The sequence below is a fragment of the Poeciliopsis prolifica genome, unplaced genomic scaffold (genome assembly GCF_027474105.1).
Source record: "Poeciliopsis prolifica strain line A6 unplaced genomic scaffold, Auburn_PproV2 SCAFFOLD035, whole genome shotgun sequence".
Taxonomy (NCBI): domain Eukaryota; kingdom Metazoa; phylum Chordata; class Actinopteri; order Cyprinodontiformes; family Poeciliidae; genus Poeciliopsis; species Poeciliopsis prolifica.
The window spans coordinates 2,752,423-2,773,667 of record NW_026562410.1 but is presented as its reverse complement, the minus strand read 5'-3'; the positions used below and the strand labels follow the sequence as shown (position 1 = coordinate 2,773,667).

Here is a 21,245-nt window from a genome sequence, read left to right as displayed (position 1 = left end):
TCCGTCTCTGCGTGCGTTTGATCGTGCATCTGTGTGTTGGCGCTGCATAGATCCAGCTGTAGATTGTTGCCGTGGAGCTGACCGGACGTGTTGATCAACAGGTACGAGGAAAACTGGGCGACGTCATTTTTAAGCTCTGAGCCTTTGGAGTGAAACTGACTCCTTAATCGCTGCTTTCCTCACAATATTGAAAACTGATGGATTTTCTGCCTGTTGAGAAAACGTGTCATTTTTAAGAAAAAAAAAAAAGAGAGAAATTCTTCTGAAACTGAGTGGGACACCAGTGATGTGACAGAGTATGTGATGGACTTTAAAACTTGGATTTGTACATAAGTTCAGTTTTCCACATCACATTAACATTATTCAATTACATTTCATTACGGCCAGCCTGCTCAGTATAGCTGCAAGCGGCGATGAGCATGCCCAGCAGCTCGGCAGAGCACAGTCATCATGGTAACTTGATCTTACAACACTGAGCGGCTGGGCACTGATAGGTGATTTTACTGAGCGCTGCAACCTTTGAGTGTCGGAAAATAACCTGCTGCTTAATAAACTAATCTTGTAATTTTTTTGTGTGTGGCTCCTTCCAGTGAACTGAGCAGCATTTGAAAGGAACAAACACAAATTTACCTAGTGATGATTTTTAAAACATCAATCTTCTTTCCATAGTTGATTTCTGTGATAGTGCAGTTTCTGGTTGTTTTTTTATTATTATTAATTTATTTATGTGCAATTTACAGATTTTTTTTATTTCACTTTTGTTTTTTACTAAGACAAATGACTTTAAATGGAAGCATGTTAAAGTGCTGGAATGACCTAGTCAAAGTCCAGAGCTAAATCAAAGTCCGAATTTGATTTAGGGCTGTATATTTGGCAAGGGGTGATGAATACGTATTTCTGCCACACTTTTCAGATCTTATGTAGAACTATTTTTAAAGCTATGTGTTTTTGATACATATTTTTCACTGGTATGTGTTACTTATTCCATAAGATCCCAACAAAAAGCTTAAAATTTTACAGTTGCGTCATGACAAAAATAAATAAATGAATAAAAATAAATCAAGATGTCTTAAGATAAACACCTCTTTGAATATGTGAGATTTAGTTTTTCACCTGAAACTCATCTGTTCTTGAATTTTCGACGGAGAGCCAGATCACAACAGAATCTATACATCTACACATCTAGGCACGGATTTTGCTTAATTAGCGCCATCTCTCTCATCTTCCCCGCTTTCCTCCTTGTTTGTCCTCCTTATTCCTTTAGCCACGGAGGAAAGAAGTTTCGCCCCCTCTCCTCTTCCGCCTCCTCCAATTGAAGTGTCTGTTTGTCTCCTGCCAACGCTGTCACACTGACTCCTCTGTTCTCGTTTTGTCTCCAGCCTTGTATAATGAGCTCTGCTCGGGACAGGACATTCTGCAGTGTGGCCTTCAGTCAGGGGAGGGGCCGAGTGGGTGTCCGTCACATGAATTAGAGGATGAAGGCGACGCGAGACGGATAGACGGCAGCAATTTGGCTCAAGGCACACGATTCTAGGTGGTTGTTTTGAGCTTTATTTTTTAAAGAAAAGGCCGATCTGTCGGCCAGATTAAGCGATTCAATCTGATCTAAGAGATGAATAACTTTTTATTGCCTTGTGATGAACTGGGTTCAGTTTGATGTTAAAAACCAACAAAAACACCTATAAACTTTGAACATGTCTGCACATTCCCACAACATTTTGAAATGTGTAAAATTCATTCTACACTTAGTCTATTCAGACATCTAAAACATTATTTAGCTGCTCTTGGATCATTTTTCAAGAGCAAAAACTGGAAGATTTAAGATTTTAGTTGGACAAATATTGAGATATTAGTAGAATATGATTTCACATAATATGTTCTGAGTTAATGTAAACTCTGTTAAATTATGCATTTTTATATAAACCAGCTTTATTTCACTTACCTAGAGTATTTGGGAGAAAACAAAATGCGGTTGTTTAATCTCAAATGGTTCTTGTGGAAAATCCTAATGTAGGATGGATTGTACAACTCTATGTTTACCACAAGGGGTCAGTGTTGATACGGCTCTGATTTGGCATTTAAGCTAAGCTTCCATTAGAAAAAATGTGGGGACATTTGAACACATTTTGTATACATATAACCTATATCATTTTATAAAGGAGCCTTTTCCATTCCTGTCTAGAACAAAGCTTAGCCCTCAGATTTTGTTTGAAGGATTTAAGTATTGTGACAAAAGCATCTATGGAAAAATGTTGATTTTGCAAAAAGCATTCAGCCTTTTTAATCTTGACTGGATATGTTTGCAATCATTTTCCTTCTCAAAGATGAAGAGATGGGAAACTTTTCTGTGTCATGGTGGAGTACCTCTGATTATTTTCAGCATTTTTAAAGCTCATGACGCCATGCGCTTCTTATAAGAGGGCAGGCCGACAGAATCACCAAGTGTACATGAGGTGCTTTACCACTTAATTATCCAATGTGTCAAACCATAATATTTCTAGTTAAAGCCCAACCAGCTTCACAAATTTCTACATGTGATTGTAGGACATGAAGTGCTTGCTCCAAAACAGCCTGTTGCTGTGCAGATTATGTTTAATACTTTGATAATTGTCTTTGGAGATTTTTTTGTTTTTGTTTACGTTATTCTGCTCAAAGTTTATGGCAACAAAATCCCCCTGGTTTCGTGTTACAGCTTTAGGTATTTGGAACGTTTCAATTTCTGTCCTGACATTAAATCTGGCCAGTTTCGACGAGAGGCTGTTGTCTTCATTATTTTACGCCTGTTTTACTTGAATGTTGCGTTCTTGTTTTTTTTTCCGATTCCGAAGAGTAGCTAAGACAAAATAACTTGTGGCCGTTCCAGTTGTTTACTGGGATCACTGGTTGTGATGCCAATAATTTTGGTGGCAATGGGAAACAAACAAACAAAAAAAAATTTTTATTAAGCAACAACTTTTATTAAGTTCATCATGTCCATTGCGTACTCAGATCTTCATTCAGAAAATGATCGGTGCTGGAATAAAGCTGACTCACTGCTCTATTGACGTTTCTATCTGCTTCATAAATCAAGTGTCCGATGAGGAGGGGCAGAAAGAAAGAAAAACAAACACATCTTGACAGTCCGCCTGCTGCTGTACACACACATTAACTGAACTTATAAATTCAAACTCAAGCCCTGAATGAGAGTTTTCCAGAAGATTAACCCCTCGTGTCTCGAAAAGGTTTCGTCATTTAAAAACCTTCTGGATCTACGTGGCTCTGCTGCTCTTTTTTCCTCTGCTCTGGTCCAGACTTCAGAAGAAACTCTGTGTGACTACTAGCTTGTAGAAAAAAGAAAACAAAAAAATGATAATAGCGTCGGCTGAGTTAGAAATCAATGCGGCTCTCTTTGTGCTTTTGTTTGCTCTGAAATAGGAACCAGCTCCACTTTCAATCAGTTGTGCGTCTACGATTATAAACAACTTGGAAAAGTTCTGAGTTACTGTGGTTCTATGCTGGGATTCATCCATTTGCCTCGGCGTCTGTTGTGCACCCAACATGTGGAAATATTTGCCAGTGAAACAAAGGCAAAACCAAAACGGTATTACCATATTACTGCCCTGTGTCTTGTCATTAGAGCTGTGTTGCATTTCACAGTACAGTCTGCTTGCTTCACAGATTAAATGCACCCTGAGTACAACAGTCGTTCATGACAGGCTTACAGGCAAACATTCATAATGAATGAAGGTAAATAGGGACATTATACCAGCTGGTCTAATATGTGCCTTTTTCTCCTTCTCTTTTGTTTGCTGCCATGTGGATTTCACCCTTCTCTCCTCTGTTCCGCTCCAAAGGTAAGACATTATGTTTGATTCGCAATTTCTCTCAGGTCTCCTTTTGCACTCTAAAATCTATTTTATTTACTTACTCAAAATGATCTATTTTGCGACTTCAGTCGAGTCATTTCTGTCTCACGTGCCGCGATAGGCCCGTCGGCTCCACGACGGCCCCTAATGTTCTGGTTTTAGTGCTTTTTAATGGCCTGTGTTGATTAGGATAGTTATGTTTTTATACCTTCTTGCAGAACAAAAGCATATCTGATAGAGTGGACCTACTGAGATCTACTAAATGCTGGCAGACCTACAGGATGATGACTGTTTATGGTCAGGGGATTCATTTGAGGACTCCACATCTATAATTTTGTCAGGGAAAACCACATCACTTGGACTTCACTGAACACCATAAGCCCGTGTTTATGCTGCGGTTGGATCAGTTAAACTCCAAATAGAAGAAAAAAAACAACAACAAATAAGCAAGTTGCAAATATAAAATGACTGTTTACAATTTGGTCTTCATTGTCGCTAGCAGCAGATTTTCTCACAGAAATTCCCGCTTTGCTCACGCTTTTCTTTATCTGCTATTTATTTGAATTTGAGTTTAAATGCTGCATTTAGTTCCACAATTATTGGCCATCGCTGCTGCTGCTACACTTACACTGGATTTGTCCCTATATACCCGTGTAGAAGTCACAATATAATTTTGAGCAATTTGTTGGACTCTTTTGAAAGTCCGTATTTATTCATTAGCCATGTTTACATAAGTCACAAGTAACTGCATTATTTTCTAGGCCATTTTTTGTGTGTGCCTATTTCAACTGTTTCGAAAGTCTCTCAACGTTTACTTTGTAAAACCAAGTAAGAAACTGCAGGGACTTCACTGAGCACCATAACTCCTTGTCTATGCTGCGGTTGGATCGGTTAAACTCCAAGTAGAGTTTAACTGATCTCTCTATTCGCTTAAGAATAGAGAGAATGCAGGAGATGCAAGTTTTGTGCAGCCCCTGCACAAAACTTCCCCTTCCCTGCAGTCAGTGGAGATGGCAGGTTTCAGACTGTGAAGGTGGAAGGTGGCCGTGTTTTCTCAGAGGGAGACTGTCTGGGCACTCTGAGCAGCTGACACGATGCTGAACTTCTTAACTCACCTTTTACGTCTCGGTCTCAGCATCAAGTGAGTTGCCTCACAGTTTGCCATCGCCAAGGCAGTGCACTGGATGAAACTCTCAGTTGAAACAGTAAATTCTTCTCCTACTATGAGAGGTAGTGAAAATGAGTCTGGAGGAAGTACATCCTTCATCCTCAACTCTAACTCTTTTACTTTTGGGCAGTTTTTCATGTTTATGTTACATTGTACTATAAGTATTCCTGCCATGGACGCATTAAAGCATTCACGTGCTTGAATGAATGGGTGAGTTTTTCGATGCTACCTTGCTGTTCTTACTGTCTGACAGTATAGTAAGAACACAGTAAGTTCACTGCACTATGCACAACAGCCTTATAGGAATAGGGATGTGACCTCTGGGTTGTAACAACCGGTCTGCTAAACTTAGCATCTTTTTGTCTGTGATTTATCATATTTATGTTTGTAAGAAAAGAAAGACAATGACCTGTGCTTTTGATTTACAGTTCAAGGACAGCATTCTACATGGGACATTATAATTTAATTTGAGTTGCCAATAATTTTACAAGTTCAAACTGTTTAGTTGGAAGCAAAAAAAGAAGTTACTTTAATCAGTTTTTATTACCTTTATTATTCCCAACATTCAAAGACATTTTGTTCTTGTTTGTTCATAAGTTCTCATCAGGAAAGTTTTAATTGTCTACATTTTAGGAAATGATTAAAAAATGGTTTTGCATCTAATAGTAGCATAAGTTTCAAGTTTTATTGAGCTTGCACTGTGCTCAACTCTACCTTCGCTTTTCATCGTTCCTTTTCTCACTACTTAGCACCTTTGTTTTCAAGCCAGCAGCAGTACGGTATCAGCACGCAAACTCTCCGTGACCCTGACACTCTGCTCTGGCTGTCTGTAAACTCTCAGCCTAACAGAAACCCATTGTAGGTAGAAATTCCCACAGAAGCCATCATGCAAATAGTTGGGAAAATGCAGAGCAGTCATTTCAATAAAAGCAAATACAATCATTCTCATTGTACAAACTGCTCCTGAAATTTCAGGCAAAGGAAATGTAAAAAAAAAATATTGAGACCATAATCAATCATGTTTAAGCTTTTTCCACCTCCACTGCTGTAAACCTTGTGCAGTTCAACTGAAACACAAACACATTTTCCTGACAGTAGAATTTAAAAGCTGCATCAACCTGGCTGATGCACAATTGTGAAAACCTTAAACTAATACTAATATCCTCACTTAGTCCTGAGCTTGGACTATGTCTTATCAAAATAATAAAAACAAATAAATAAAAAACAACATTTTGAAAGATTCTTTAGTATGGAAGAGGCAGCTTACTGATAGACACCTGCAGGTTTTGTGCTTCAACAACCGACTGGAATTTACTGTTCATGTTTCACCCACATTGACCGAAGAGTCCAGTCGCTTTAACGATATGTCACGGTCAACAGTGTTGAATGCTGCACAAAGGTCCAACAGAACCACCACAGGTCATATTTATGAGGATATCATGAAACAATGCAAACTGTGACAACTTGACAGCTTAGCTTTTTTTACGTTTAACAGATTCACTATAGCTGATGGCAGACGTGCTCATAAGACTGAATAATGAAATTGATTTATGTGGTGTCCTCATGTTTTTCTTCTCAAATATGTGTTTGTTTTCAGAAAAATCATAAATGACAAATGCCCAAATCCCCAAATTAACCGTGGGGGGAAAAAAAATCACAATGTCAATTTGTAGTTCTCAAATTCCTAGACTTTTAACAGACCTTTGTACAATTTTGCGAGGCCGTGCATATCTAGTGTGTTGTCAGCTGGCAACGTCCCAAAATGCCTTTTGTGATCAATTCTAAACCTCATTATTTGTATTTATCTGACTTTGATTTTCTGATCTTTTTTTCTTTTCTTCTTTTACCCCCACCAAAAGAACAATAGAAGTTTGTCTTCTGGGTGTCTTATGACCCAAGCAGCAGAAAGTCGACGCACAAAATGTTTCATATTTCGCTTTCTTCTCTACACGAGGCTCTGGAGGCAAATTTTGCTGATGCATAACTCTTAATGGACATTCTGATTACTCTTGGTGGACGCTGAGGCAAGGAGCCTCGCCTCCGTTAGAGACTCACAGACACACTATTGTGTTATGTCGCTGGAGGTTTATGGGCTGAGGTAATGACAGAAACTCTGCACAGAAGGCAGTGTTATGGTTCCCTCTGCGCGCAGAAGCAACAAGCGTCGCGATGAACAATCGAGCAGCCACGGAAGGAAGGAAATCTAATGTCGATGGGAGCAGAGGAGAGGGAGACGTTTTGATTAGGCACAATCAGCAGATATATGCATGTTGGGAACTGCGCAAATGTTGATTGCAGAGGTTTAATTCCAGCTTGTTTTCACATATGTATAAAGTGCAGCTGTGGTCACAGGAGAATCAAGTTGCTTGGAGACCGTCTTGCAGCCTTTACTTTTTTTGCATGCTCGTCTATAATTTTCTTTCTAATCTTGAGGGCCAACTCTCTATTTAACTTCCTGTGGTCCGTGTCCATTGTGGTACCATGTCATCAAACAACACAGTGACTACTCGTTGCCTTTCAAATAAGCAGATTGACTGTGTGCATGCTTGAAGACACCTGCAATGCTTTTTGGAGGACACGCATATCCGTGAGGTCAAATAATTATCAATAGTTTTGGTCCAGATCTGGTCCATAAGTTTGCTTTTTTAATTATTCTGTTCAATGTGTGATTTTCATTGGTTAATTTTCAGTAAGGTTTTATTTCAAGTCATTTTGGTGGCCATTGTGGGCTTTTAACCGAGGGGTACCAACAACTCTGTCAGTGTTTGTATGCTTTTATAATGCAATATTATCAACCAACACCTTGAGAGGTCCGTGTTCGTCAACACAACAATGTAACTCAGTTCCTTTCTTATTTCAGGATATGAACTTTAAAGCCTGGGATCATAACATGATAACTTAAAATGATTGTCTGATGCTTGTCTCCTCTTTGGGTTTGGGTCTGCGAATTTTAGAGAGAGAAAGATCTCTCTTTCTCTCTCTAAAATTTGCAGCTTCAGCTTGTTTCTAAAAGATCACCTGTAGAGTTGAGTCCCTTTTGCTGTTCCATTGAAAATTTAAGGTAGCAAAAGTGAGAAAAGTGGAAATATAGTCTCAAAAACAACTCAAAAACAACTCAAGCTTGTTGAGTTGAAAAGTGGAAATATAGTCTCAAAAACAACTCAAAAACAACATATGAGTATATGTATAAGGACTCAGATTCAAAGCCTGATAAGACAAACACCTCTTTGCCTTTGATGCACTTTGTTTTTCCCTTGTTGGACTATGATCTGCCTTCCTGGCTCTTCCTCAGACCCCCTGTGATTGGCTGCAGGATGCTCTTTACAATGTATTTACATATGCTGCTGGAAGGCGGCCACTCCCATTCTTCCTTTCTTGCCCAGGGAGGCAAACTAGCGTGGACAGAATCTAAAATCAGGAGTGGCACGTCAGACTGGATTAGGAGCCACGTAAAGTGGGGTGAGGTGATTCCTAGTAAGAATCCGACTTGTATGCTGCACCAGATGATTTCTTCCATCTCCGAGTCTGTCATTGGTCGATTCGGCTGACGGAGAAAACGACGACGTGCCGGCATCTGGAGCCAGTCACGTTAACTCCGTTCCAGATAAGCCCTTATCTTTTGCATGTTTTGCAGATGTCTCGAAAGTTTTGTCTGTTGTTCTCAGCCACATATCATGCTCTCTCGTTACACGCACTCAGAGTCACAAGAGGTGAGGGGAATGTGCTTTTGGAAGTGCAGAAGTTTGCAACCAGTGGATCCTTTGCTCCTTAATGAAACCGAGGGACTAGTCTTGTCCGACTTTCTATAAAATTCCTTCGGAGCACTCCTGCTCTGGGGACTGGAGCAGCTTTCCTGTCTTTCAGGATACCAGCTCACACAGCATTCCCAGACAGCATGCCTTTGGGATCTCACTGTGGGAAACACTGAGGGAGTGAGGAGAGCTCAGAGCCCGTGGGACTGGTCTCAGTGGATGCTTGATGGGTTTTAAATTTTCCCTTTTGCCAGTAGGAAGCTGTTTCACAGCGGAGTGGATATCAACACGCAACACGACCCCATGAGGACTCTGAGTAGACGGGGAAATTCTGCAAGAGGATCCTGAAGTAAAAGTTTGCGATGAACTCAGCTTGACTGCACCCGAAAGAACTTGGCTTGACTCTTATCTGCACTGATTCAAAAACAAAAACAAAACAACAACAACAACAACAGTTTCGCTTCGAGATTGACAGCATGGCCGGGGTCACCAGGAAGGGATCCGGGAGACCCTCGTACTACTACAGATTCCTGGGCAAGTCCCGACTGCAGCGTCAGCGAAGCCGGTCCCGGAGCCGCACCAGGCCGTCTGCCAACAGGGGTAATAAAATACTACTGCTTAAAAAGCCACTGAGGAGCAGTTTGACCCTCGCATACAGAAATATGACAAAATACAGCTGCTGTTTATCCGAACAACAAGATGCTTTGACCTTTCCTGGCAGTGTGTTTGTTTCTGATTCACTTTAGGTTTGTTTGTCAGAGTATGAAAAGAGAATATACCCCCTAAATAGAGGCAGTTCTCTTTCTCTTTTCTTTTTTGGAAAATGTACGTTTTGTTCAAAGGGCAACTTCTTTGTTTTTTTTTGTTTTTTTGTTTTTGTTTGTTTTTTTTTCTTTTGGCTATCAGTACTTTTCTACAGCCATACTACTTGGTTGTAGATGCCTGACTGTGAGCTCTGGAGAGAGATAACAGTTTGGTGTCACCATTCACAAAGTGTTGATGTTCTCACGTTGCTGTGCCACTTCTTGACAGCTCTCAGTTAAGCAGAGTTCCACCCTGTTCAGGCACTTTGCCTGCAAGTATTTTTGGTTTCGGCAGCAAAGAAAAGTCAGTTTTCTGCTCTGTATAAATACTTCTCCTTTAGGTCTGGGTCCTAAGGCAATCTGTTTGTTCAATGCTCTGTTTTTCTGCCTTTCGGTGCCGCAGGCTGCATTTGAACTACTAGATTATATGATAAGTTTTTCCCCAAGGCTTTGTTGAACTTTTTTATAAGAAAAAGAAGTATCTCTGAATCCTGAACCTAGTGATTTTTTTCCCCCTCCAGGCGAGCTTCCATAACTTGCCGATCCGGGAATCATCTAGACTGAACTGCATGTTTTTTTGTTTTTTTTTTCTCAACCGTGGATCGATGCAAACTTTCGGAAGACAAACAGTTCAGACTAATTTTCCTTTAAGATCAAACTGAATACTGAATTTTATGTAATCACGACCTTCCAACAGATCATTTCTGAGTTGAAAGAGAGTTTAGGTTCAAATTTGATCAAAAGGAAATCTTTAGCTGGGATCTAAAGCTAGATTTAGGTGCTAAATCGTAATGTTTTCCCAATACATCCAGAAAGATGGATGTGCAAAATGGAGTTTAAATGGACAAGATGAGACAAAGTGCCAGCCAACCAACTTGATTTATTCACAATGAAATGCATTATGAAACATCAACTTTGCTTTATAGAATCTGTCTATAAAAATGCTTCTTTTTATGTTTTGGCAAATAGAATTAGTGTATTTTCTTGCAAGAATAGAGACATGAGCAAGTCAGCCCTTTGATCCATCGGTCTTATCTATCACTCTGCATTCAAACACAGTTACTCTCTGTTACCCTCACTGCAAAAACACAAAATTGTACCAAGTATCTTTTTTTGTCTAATTTCTTGTGCAAATGTCTTAGCAAATATGAACTAACACTAAAACTAAAACTAACTTACAAGTAACTTTTTTAACAAGATACAGAGGCTTGTTTTAAGTAAATAATTCCTTTATATTTATGAAAAAGTTATATTTCCATTGGCAGATGTTTTAACTTATGACATGTTCCTATGTTATAAGTTAATTTATCTTTCGATAGAACAAGTTATTTTTCATCAACATTAAGGCATTGATTACTTGTACCAAACCTCCGTATCTTGCTGAAAAGTTACTTTTATGTTAGTTTTGTCTTATTTCAAATGTGATGAGATATTTACACTAAAAGCCAGAATGAGATTACGTGACAAGATTTTGTGTTTTTTGCCGCGTTCTGCACAGCTAGAACAGCAGCTTTTACTACTGAAAAGCAGCGCTCAAAATATCAGGCTTTAAGCACACACCTTTATGTCCAGGCTTATGAATCCATAAACGTATTTTACCAGATGAAGTCACTTATAAAAATAAACCGCTGAGCTGTTTCAACACCATCCTGAAAAACAGACTTTATTTAACGAGAATCGATATAAACTTCCAGCGTGTGGATCGAATCGACTCTTTCCATTAAGGCTCCGTCACTTTCTTCAAAGTGAAACCGTGGCTGCGCTTGTGCAGCTAGAGAAGGACAGAGTCAGGCCCCAGTCATGAGGAGGAGAGCAGAACGTGGTGGTGCCTGTGCTGAGCGTCTTCACTCTGATCAAAGTGGTGCTTTGAAGTCTCCCCGCTCTATCATTCACTGGTCTACAGAGCACACATGCGTTTGAGCTGGGACACAAAGACACTCGCAGAGACGCTCTCGCCTTGATCTTTGTGGGTGAGCACAGGCTCCCTCCGCGAAAACTTTCAACGCGGTGATCACACGTCAACAGAAACACACAGCGGAGCAGCCTGTGTCCAGATGAAGGAAGGGTTTCTTTTAAAAAAAAATTTTTGGAGGGGGAAATTTTCCAAAAGAAATTTGGAAAAATTTTGTAGTGATAACATTTTACTGCCTTCCTTGTAATTTAAATTAATTCTCGACAGTATTGTAAAAAGTTCATATAAAAGTCTGCTGTTTCTTTGAGCTTCTCATCAGTGACATCGTCTGCGAGTTGCACTTATGCCTCTTGAAATTTCCCCTATTTTGCCAAGACGCAAAATTATTAGGTTTTCTTTAGGGCTGGATTCAAATGTGCTCATTTGAGATTTTTATATGTAACAAATAAAAAAAAAAAAAATCATTCACACTGTGTTGGTCTGTCGCATATAAATCTCAGCAAAATATATTTAAGTTTGTTTTGATATAATACAATTTGGCAAAGATTAACATCTATTTAACTTTTACAAGTCATACATATAGGCGTATTTGTTTGAATGTACTTTAGAGGTAACTGAGAAACATGCAAAAAATGAAATACTGTAAACTTAAAGCAGCTTAAACTCATACTGATTTGTCATAAAATATGACAGTTACTTTTTGATAAAATTAAGAACATGCATGTATGAAAGTTGACAAAAAATATAGGTGAACATGAAGCAATTGAGAGCTACTTCCATCTCATTTAGTTGAAATGCGATTTGCATGTTCTTGAAAGTACACAGGCCAGTGCAAACCTTGTCAAAAAACCTAATGACGATTGAATATTTTTACAAGAGCACCATATCTGAGAATGGGAATTAACTTAAATAAATGAACTTTATATATTATATACAAGTTTTCCCCTAGAAAATGTGCTAAGCCCGGTGGTTGAGGAGCTCGGCCGTCATTCATCCAGTATGTTTGAGTTGAAGGACCTTTAAAGTTGTCAGGAAATTTGAAAATATCACTTGATAATTGTGTTATTTGATGATTGGAAGATTTATATCTGAACACCAACCATAAAGTTGAAGAAAATCCAAATCTAAAATAAAAAAAATAAAAAATAAGCAATGATAAGCCTTTTGGTTGCACAAGTGAAGCCTGGTGGCCCACCAGGCTTACAACACACTGGGGGAAACCCTGTTATAGATTCATAGGGTGAAAGGTGCAAGACTTTATGTTTTGTATTTTGGTTTAAAAATGATGTTTTAAACCAAAATGTCAGGTTTCTAAGAGGTATCTTCAATTCTATGAACTCAGTACTTGGTGCTCCTTCTGCATGAATAACTGCATCACTTATGTCTCATGTGTAACAATGTGTGGACTTTTGAATTCTCTCAACGTTAGTCTAATCTAGTTTCCTCCAAGGCTGCAATACATCATAAACAAAAGCTATTGCAGCATGACGTTCCATCCAACTTCAGTGTGTTATCTAACTGCTTGAAATGAGTGTGTGGGAAAAAAAAGAAGAGTTTTTTCCTCTGTAAAGACATTTTCAGTTCGCCTGAAGCAAGTTGTATAATGCCAAGACCAACATTCATCACAGCAGGACAATATAGAAATGCGCTATAGGCCCGGTTCTGTGCTTCTATCTTGAGAAAGCTGCTGCAGTCTCTTATGAAAGCCTGGCTGCCTGTTTCGCAGATCAGATTGCATGAGCTCATGTGTTTTCGTTTTCATACCATGTGCACACACGCTCATTGTTATCTGTGAATGGAAGATCTTGTGTGCTTTTGGCTCACCCCTGAACACCGCTCGGGATCTGTTTCCTCCACTTTGCCGTGGATGGTGACATTGACATGCAAAAACTCTACTTATCTCAACAAAAGAGAATAGCAGACGCACAGGAGGGAAATGTTCAGTGTGATCCCTCATCTTGCACTCGGGCTCTAACACTGTTGTTTAGATCAGAACATTAGGGCTAAACCTTGACTGGAACAATGTCATTACAGCATAATGTGGATATGTATTAACTGTTAGCTGAGGAACCTTTAGTATAAATGGTAATGAGTTATGACAAAGTAAATCAACAATAAGGTGTAATAGAAATGTTGATCTCTTTAGATGACCTTGATTTGTTTTTCCTCTTTAAGTTGGTCTGGTGTTGACATGATGTTCACATCCTAATCAAACCTGTCAGTCTCTAGAAAAAACACATTTCTCTCCCTCCACCCCCCAACAATCTCAGCTAACCTTTTTCCCCAATAATTTGACTTTTAGTGAAATGTCAAAATATCTTCAGAAAATCTTCAGTCAACTTGCTGTTGAGGTTTCTGATGTATTTTTTATCTTTTATTTTATCTGTCAGCAATCCTATGTAGCAAATTGCTTCCCAGCGCATATTTATGTCTTGGTGGTACATTTTTGAAAATATAACCCGGCCTTGATTTATCTAGCTTGAAGGCCTTTTGCTGTTTTAGTTTCAAATGGACGCAGATCCTTTCTCCGCTTCACCATCTGCTATGTTTACGGTTTTGGTCATTTCATACATGACCTCTTTTAGGTATGCAATAGACTCTTGGCTCTGGTACATTTAATACTGACTGGGCTTGATTACAAATTCGCCATGTTGTCTACCTATTTGAATAGCTCACACAAAGTATACCTAAATATCAATTTAGATGCACACATAGTGGAAATCGTCTTAGCACTACTAGTAGGGATATGTAGTCTATATTTTTCCATTCTCTGAGGCCAATAAGTGCCAAGGAAAATAGGGGATGCTCTTGTACTTACTGTTTTACAAACACCAACCCTGTCAAGTAGCATTGCGTCTAAATGGCTTAACTTCCCAAAATGAATTTTAAGTCTTTAAGATGTGCTCTATGGAAAAAACCTGCCTGTAGGAAGAAAAATGGGTGAATCTGCAAATATTGACCACTGTACGCTGACTCAGTAGCTGCAGTGGACAAAAGTCACATAGTGACAGAAAAATAAAGTGGTATGTCCACACTGAAATCTTGGAGGATTACTTAAGTTGTGGGGGGATGTGGGACGTTGTAATGTATTGAACGCAGCACTGAGTTCCAGTTCAACCATTGCAGAATACAACACTATTAATGGCTGTAAAAAAATTACAGCCATTTTTTCCCTCCTCAAAAGCTTTTCATTGCCATATGGACATATTTTAAACTTATGACATCTCAGAAGACAAGAGCTGCCAGCCTCCGTTAGCAAAACATGCGTACCTCCATATTTTGAGGAATCAGTGAGAATTATGTGTTGGCATAACAGTGTGTTCAAAACCCTCTGAGAGCTTCACCAAAGCAAAACAACAAGAGTTAAAAAGAAAAACTGAGGTAGAGAAAGTTGTGGCCGCAGGAGTAATTAGAAAGACAATGAGGCGAAGCAATACAGCGGTTGCTGACACTTTCTGGGTATATTGACTGTTTTATGAGAATTCAAGTTAGGGCACCAAGTATGATCACTCAAAGTTAAACTGGCACAAAACAAATACTTTTCTACAAGATGTCTGCAGCTGGAGGAACACTTTGATTTTCCCAGTAACGGCTCAATAGTGCATCACTGCTGACAGTTATTATGCATAATTATATCCTCAATGGGTCGTTACCAAGAAAACACTTGTGATCCATGCTGCAGCACCATGCTTTTGTTCTGTCAGGTGGAGTGCTTGGACTTTCAGTCAAGTGCGTCTGGGGTTGAGCGAGTGTGTTTATGTTTGGGCTGATTGGAAATATGGACAGAATTAATGCTGATATGGAGAACATGGTGAAAACATTTCCGATCACATTCGCACCCAAACACATACAGGAAGGAAACGAGCAGACTTGGTTGGACTCCCAAAGTCTTAATCTGCTATGAACTTTAATAAGATGGAGACAAAGGAAGTGATTCATTGGAAGTGGCGCTGTATTCAAATCCTCAACATCTTCACTGATGGAATATATATATATTTTTTTCTTGTTTGCTCGGAAACAGATAAGTGCCTTTATCTGTTTTCGTGATTTGTTTTAGAGCAGCCACTCTAAGATTAAGGACGGGCTGGGAAAACAAAGGCCTCGATTGCCAGCAGAGGCAGTTTGACTGCTGGTTTGACTTTGAATCAATAAAAGCACCGAGGAAAGGTGTTTTCTATCTGCTTTCCAGCTGTGCATAAGCACACAAAAACCAGTAGAAGAATTTCTAATACGAAGGGCAAGGAAAGGTTAGTTCAGCTGTGAAGTGGCTGACGTGAAACCACCAGAATTTTGTCATCATCTCAGTGTTTAACCAGGGATTACTGTGTGATCGCACTCTCATTTCTGAAATCTGCGCCCTTGCATCCGCTCTTTCCCCTCAGCATGAGTCATCAAGAAGGGCCAGATGACACAGTCTGCCTGAGCACCCAAAAGACTCCAATAACAGAAGGACAGGTGCAGGATAATCTCACTAATCCATAGAAATCCGTGCGGATTACAATCCAGAGCCGAAGAACAATTTCAGAGAAATGGCTGCGGCACTATAGGAATACTGTGATAACTCGTCATTATTGAATTGCCTTTCAACATATTGCTGTTGGAAAACAGTAGGTGACTGAGAAATCCTGCATGATGTAAAAACAAGGTACGTTTTACCAGCCTGAAATATTTTTTAACACCAAGTCACATCCTTCGTGTTGTTTACATTGGCTGACCACTCAAGCCGGTAAAGTCTCTCGGCTTTGGGAACGACGGATCGAAAACACCATCCTGCATTCACAGTGTGATGCTGTCCAAGCACTTCTGAATCACCCCAGTTTTCTTTGACGTGCATCTGGATAAATTAAAAAGGTTAAACTCATGTAGTTTTGTAACAGAGTGATATTATTGTATCTGTTTGATTTGTTCACAATAGAGAAGTTTACAACTAAAGAGTTGCCAAAATAGTTTCTTGGAAAATTGTATCTGTTTGGTGGAGGCTTGTTTTGAATTACTGCGTCAATGCAGAGTGCCATGGAGGCAATCAGCCTGCGTGTGCTTGCTGAGGTGAGGAAGCAGATGATGTTGTTTTGATGTTAGCTTTCTACTTATCTGCATAGTTGGCTCCATGGTCCATTAACTTCCGCTTGACAATAGTTCGTAGCTTCTCCATTTGGCCAAGGTCAGCTTGATTTTCTGGTTCAATGAAGCATAGTGATGCCATGATCGTTTGTAATTTTGAAGGCAGGTGCAAAGTCCTACCCACACAGGCAAATCTGCTTTTCCATAAAGTGTGTCAGCACAGGGAAGCATGCTCTAAAATTTCCCCATCACCCCAGAGTGCTGATTTGAGAAAACACATTTGACCAAAACTGCCAGATAAAATGGCTGCCACAAAACTTTGCGTTTAAGTTAGGAAGCAGCTTAACACAGATGTAGTCTGTGTTGTTATTCCTGTGCAGCTCTTTTTCGTCAGCAGTCTTTCTTCTACTAAACTTTCCATTAACACCCATTCATCAGAAAGTTGTAACCGTGTTAATGAATTACCAGTTGTGTCTTTTTGCAAAAGACACAACAAATAATAATATTAAAAAAACTCTCCTTTTCAGTTTTATTGCTCAGATATTTTGAAATCAACCAACATTGTTCAATTCTATGTGAACTGGTTTATTTTCTTACTGAAGATTACAAATTTGAAAAACTTAAGTAAAACTTCATACTTTCACTAGACATTGATTAATGTGTAGTGTATACTGCAATGACTTTTCATATAAAAATGGTTTCATACTTGTCTATAGTACATCAAAGCAGAAAATAAACTAATTAAGATGTAAAATTTAATTGCAACCAGCTGCCAAATTTAATAGTTTAGTTACAATAACTGAGATTTAGGTGCAAAACTCACATTATCAATTCATCCCATTAGATTCTTTGGTTAAGAACTAAAAAAGGATGAGACGTTCAGTTCTGCTGCTTTTTTTTACTCTTCTGTTCAGTTAAACATCCAAGCAGTCATGATTTCAGAACACCGCAAATTCATCATTACAATGTTCATAATGACGATAAGCTCTAATTTTCTGTCATTGTGATTATAACCAGCTTCATGTAATACATCTCAAACCTGAAAGGATAATGAAAACACTAGCAAGGAAAATGAAAGCAGCCTGACTCTTGTTGTAGTTTTAATGTTGGAATAGTTTTTTTCTCTGTGAAAGCTCAAAGTTTTGTTGCCAATTTTTTATAGTGGACTGAAAGCAGTGCTGTTGGGAGGATTCCTGCTGCAGCTTTTGGATATTTCAGATGGTGGCGATTCCGAACCAGCATCGCATGATCTGTCCGCATGTGGATGAAGTTAATCAAGTGAAATTACATGTCGATTCAAGATGAGAAGGATAAGGGAAACAAGAGGAGAGGATCATCGCGTTACATTGTTTTTCTATGCGGGTTAATGAGGAAAACATTGAGTATATCAAGAACACAGTATGTACCGATTCACCACTCAGCCAATTACTATCCAAATATTAGCAAGTCCAAATAGTTCCTAGGACTGTAACACATAAAAGTAACAAAAATAGGCTTAATGTATTTTGATAGCGATAGTAGTTTTAATTCCAACATAAAATGCAGGATTTCTCAATTGTGAACAAAAGCATATCTTTCTTTTAGCTTTTTATCTGATTGTCTTTAACTCAGCAAAGCCTATTAAAGCACAAGCTGTGGATGGATGTGTTTATAAGCCAGATATGGTGAGACTTGTACTTTTAAAAACGACCTTTGCTTGAAACAAATCCTCAGAAGTTGCTGTTGGAAATGTCATCCACTGATACCAAGTGTGTTTGTGGTGTTTCCTTCACATTTTCACAAGCTGGTGATGAAGTCAGATGGCTCTCTGTGAAGCGGCGGCAGAAGGAATGCAGCTTGCTGTGTCGCCCTCTATATAAACAGCAACTTCCTTCTTCTGTGCCCCACTTCTTCTCCCTCTGACTTCCCATAACAAACTGCAGACAAAGACATGCCTGCGCCAAACCAAACACAAAACAGGGTCCTTCTCACTAGATGCCACTGGGACAGAATGCGGTTATAATTGTCCGCTATTAACTCTTTCTGCTTTCGAATCGGTGGCTATTTAGCATAAATCTCCTTTACTGTGGTATGTTTTTCATTTTATTTTGATCTTATTTTGAGCCTGTGCGCTCTGTGTTTGCAGAAAGTTAAGTGAATGTTGACCATGTATGCACTGCTGATTTTTGTTGGCTCTTTTACTCTTTTGCTGCCTCGTGTTGATGGAGCTGCTCCAAGGAGACAGAGGAGAACCTCTTTATCACCCCATCACCTCCACGCTGAGCAAACACCACGACCCAGAGGTCAAAAGTCCAGCGCTGGCCTTTGTAGCTTGGCGCTAACACAATTTAGTTTCTACTCATATGGAAAGACGAACATGCTCTCACGTTTGTTCTTTTTAAAACTGGCCTACAGTACCTTGTAAAAGTATTCATATATTATACATTTGAACTTTTTTTTACATTTTCTTACGTTAGTCACACACTTCTATGTATTTCATGTGGATTTTATATGGAAGACATACACAGTGTAGTTCACAGAATGTCAGTGATAATATAATGATTGAAATTTTTGGCTTTAAGCAGAAATAGTAAAAATGTTGCATTTGTCCTCAGCCTGCTGAGCCAATCCTTGTTGAGTCACCTTGTGCTTGTGTCTATTTTTATGTCTTGGCCTAAACCACTGCACTGTTGAGTTGTTGTCCTGCTGCAAGGTGAACTTCCACCCCACTGTCACCGATTGTGAGCTCAGCTGAGTTTTCCCCCGGTATTACAGCATATTTATTTCCATCCCTACCCCTGCTGCACCACACAGTATGATATTTCCACGACTATGTGTCATGAAAATGTCCAGGGTGACGTATAGATCTAGTTTCTGGCCAAAACATATCATTCTGATCTTGTTTGACCAAAGCAACTTCATTCACAAACAATGTTGTTTCCCCTACATGGCTTGTAAAGAACTTCAGCTGTTTTTTTTTTTTTTTTTAATTATTTTTAACAATGGTTTCCCCTTCCTCTTTTTAAAGGCTACATTTAGATGGGTTTATGACTAATAAAGGTCATGTCAACAAATTCTTCCATCCTCCAGACTTACTGTTGGTCTCAAAGTAGCTTGTTTTTGTGATTCATGCTCTCCTTTCAGATTAAGTGGGCAGCAAATCTTGTCCGGTCTTAGATGGTGATCATATTTTGGAGTGTGCCACTTTTCAGATGTGTTATAGGTAAACCTTAATTCACTCATGCTCAATTTTGCAATTATGCATTCACTTGTCTTGATCTGCCACAGGAGCTACTGATGAAGTGGACGTAAGGTCTGTGGTTGTAACATGGCAAACAAGAGAGAAAGAGGTTCAGTGTTTTTGCAAGTCACTGCATGCAAAACAGCCCGATCGACTTTCAGAGGATTGCGCGACTGAAACTGATTCGCAGCAGATATTCCTCAGACAGCCTGGATTTTATCACTGCCGCCAGCAGGTTGCTACGTAGCTAAAAAGAAGGAAAACAACAAAAAAAAAAGAAGAAGAAAAAAAGTGGAGCTTTAGTGTGCAAAGGACTCAGATAAGAGTCAGGACAGATACTCACCCAGGCAGAGAGAACGGGGTAAACACAACCTGACAGCCTATGATTGAAATCTCCTCTGGTTTTACCCTTCTGTCATAACAAAAGAACAGTCAGCATGCTCTGTGGACGTCGTCTCTCTCTGTCCTGAGGGGACGGAGATCTCAAAATGCGGAGTCACACAGCTGCTGATAACACAGTTCTGTGCTCAAACGTTCAATTTCATTTATGTATTTATTTTTTCCTGTCCTACCAATAGATATTGTATTTAATCTACAACCACATCTTAGCATTTCTCATCTGCTGCACTGGTCAATTAGGCTTAGAAGGACTTTGTAGCACTTTTAGCTTTTGTTTGATCTCACCACATGACAGGAAACTGTTAAATACTCTTTAAAAGATTTCCACTGGCAACCACAAAACGGTTGACAGCTGATGAACATGGTGAATTAATTAGCATTTCAAGTGCTTGACACTTCCTGTTGGAGTTAATGGGGGACAGAGCCCCTTAAATTGAAGCATTTCCATAAGTTCATCCTCCATGAGAGAGTGCGTTCGAAGCTCATTTTCTGACATTATTAATGCTGAATAATCCAGGCTCGTGGTTCGCAACTTAAAAGTTCTGAGCAAAACAGAATAACTCTGAAGTTGTGTAGTTTGCTTTTGTTTCTCATTTTCAATACAAGAAAACATGCCATCGAAATAAATCAAATGTACCGAGTCGTCTGGTTCTTTCTCTGAAGAAATAGAGCTACTTGCTGGAGTTTTTTAAATATACCTTAATATGCATCGATATGCACACTGTGAGCTGTCTTAGATATTACAGAAGCTAAAACTGTATCTTCGTCCTTGTGGGTGCAGCCAATCAGCACCAAGGGAAATAATTGGCCCTTCTGGATTGGCTGCTCTGCAACCTCCAGCCAATACTGTGTCAAGCATCAGTACGTGTTGGTGCTTTTAGCTTCCCAAGACGCTTTTTCTTTTGAATAATTTAGAATTTATTTTGTGAAAACAATAAAACAAAAAAGAATGGTTTCCCCCACAGAATTTGGAGTCGCTCTGTACAGAAAATCTCCTAATAAGGAAGTGTGCTGCTGACAATATTGAACCAGAAGTAAAAAAGGATGCTCATGTTTGAATCACTATGAATCATCATCTCACCATT

At 39.2% G+C, this 21,245-nt stretch overlaps 1 protein-coding gene across 7 annotated transcripts in view; it reads left to right on the top strand.

Moving 5' to 3' along the window:
- LOC129374297 (disabled homolog 2-interacting protein-like) overlaps window positions 1–21,245 on the top strand; it is a 163,410-nt gene that overhangs the window by 39,833 nt on the left and 102,332 nt on the right. For 2 of the 7 annotated variants that reach the window (XM_055052653.1, XM_055052652.1), the window contains exon 1: window positions 8,731–9,365. The exons of the other annotated variants lie outside the window; for them this stretch is intronic. In XM_055052653.1, coding sequence (XP_054908628.1) covers window positions 9,242–9,365 — 124 coding nt within the window. In that variant the 5' untranslated portion in view covers window positions 8,731–9,241. Of the gene's footprint in view, window positions 1–8,730; window positions 9,366–21,245 lie in introns of those variants that run through there. 7 annotated transcript variants of the gene reach the window in all.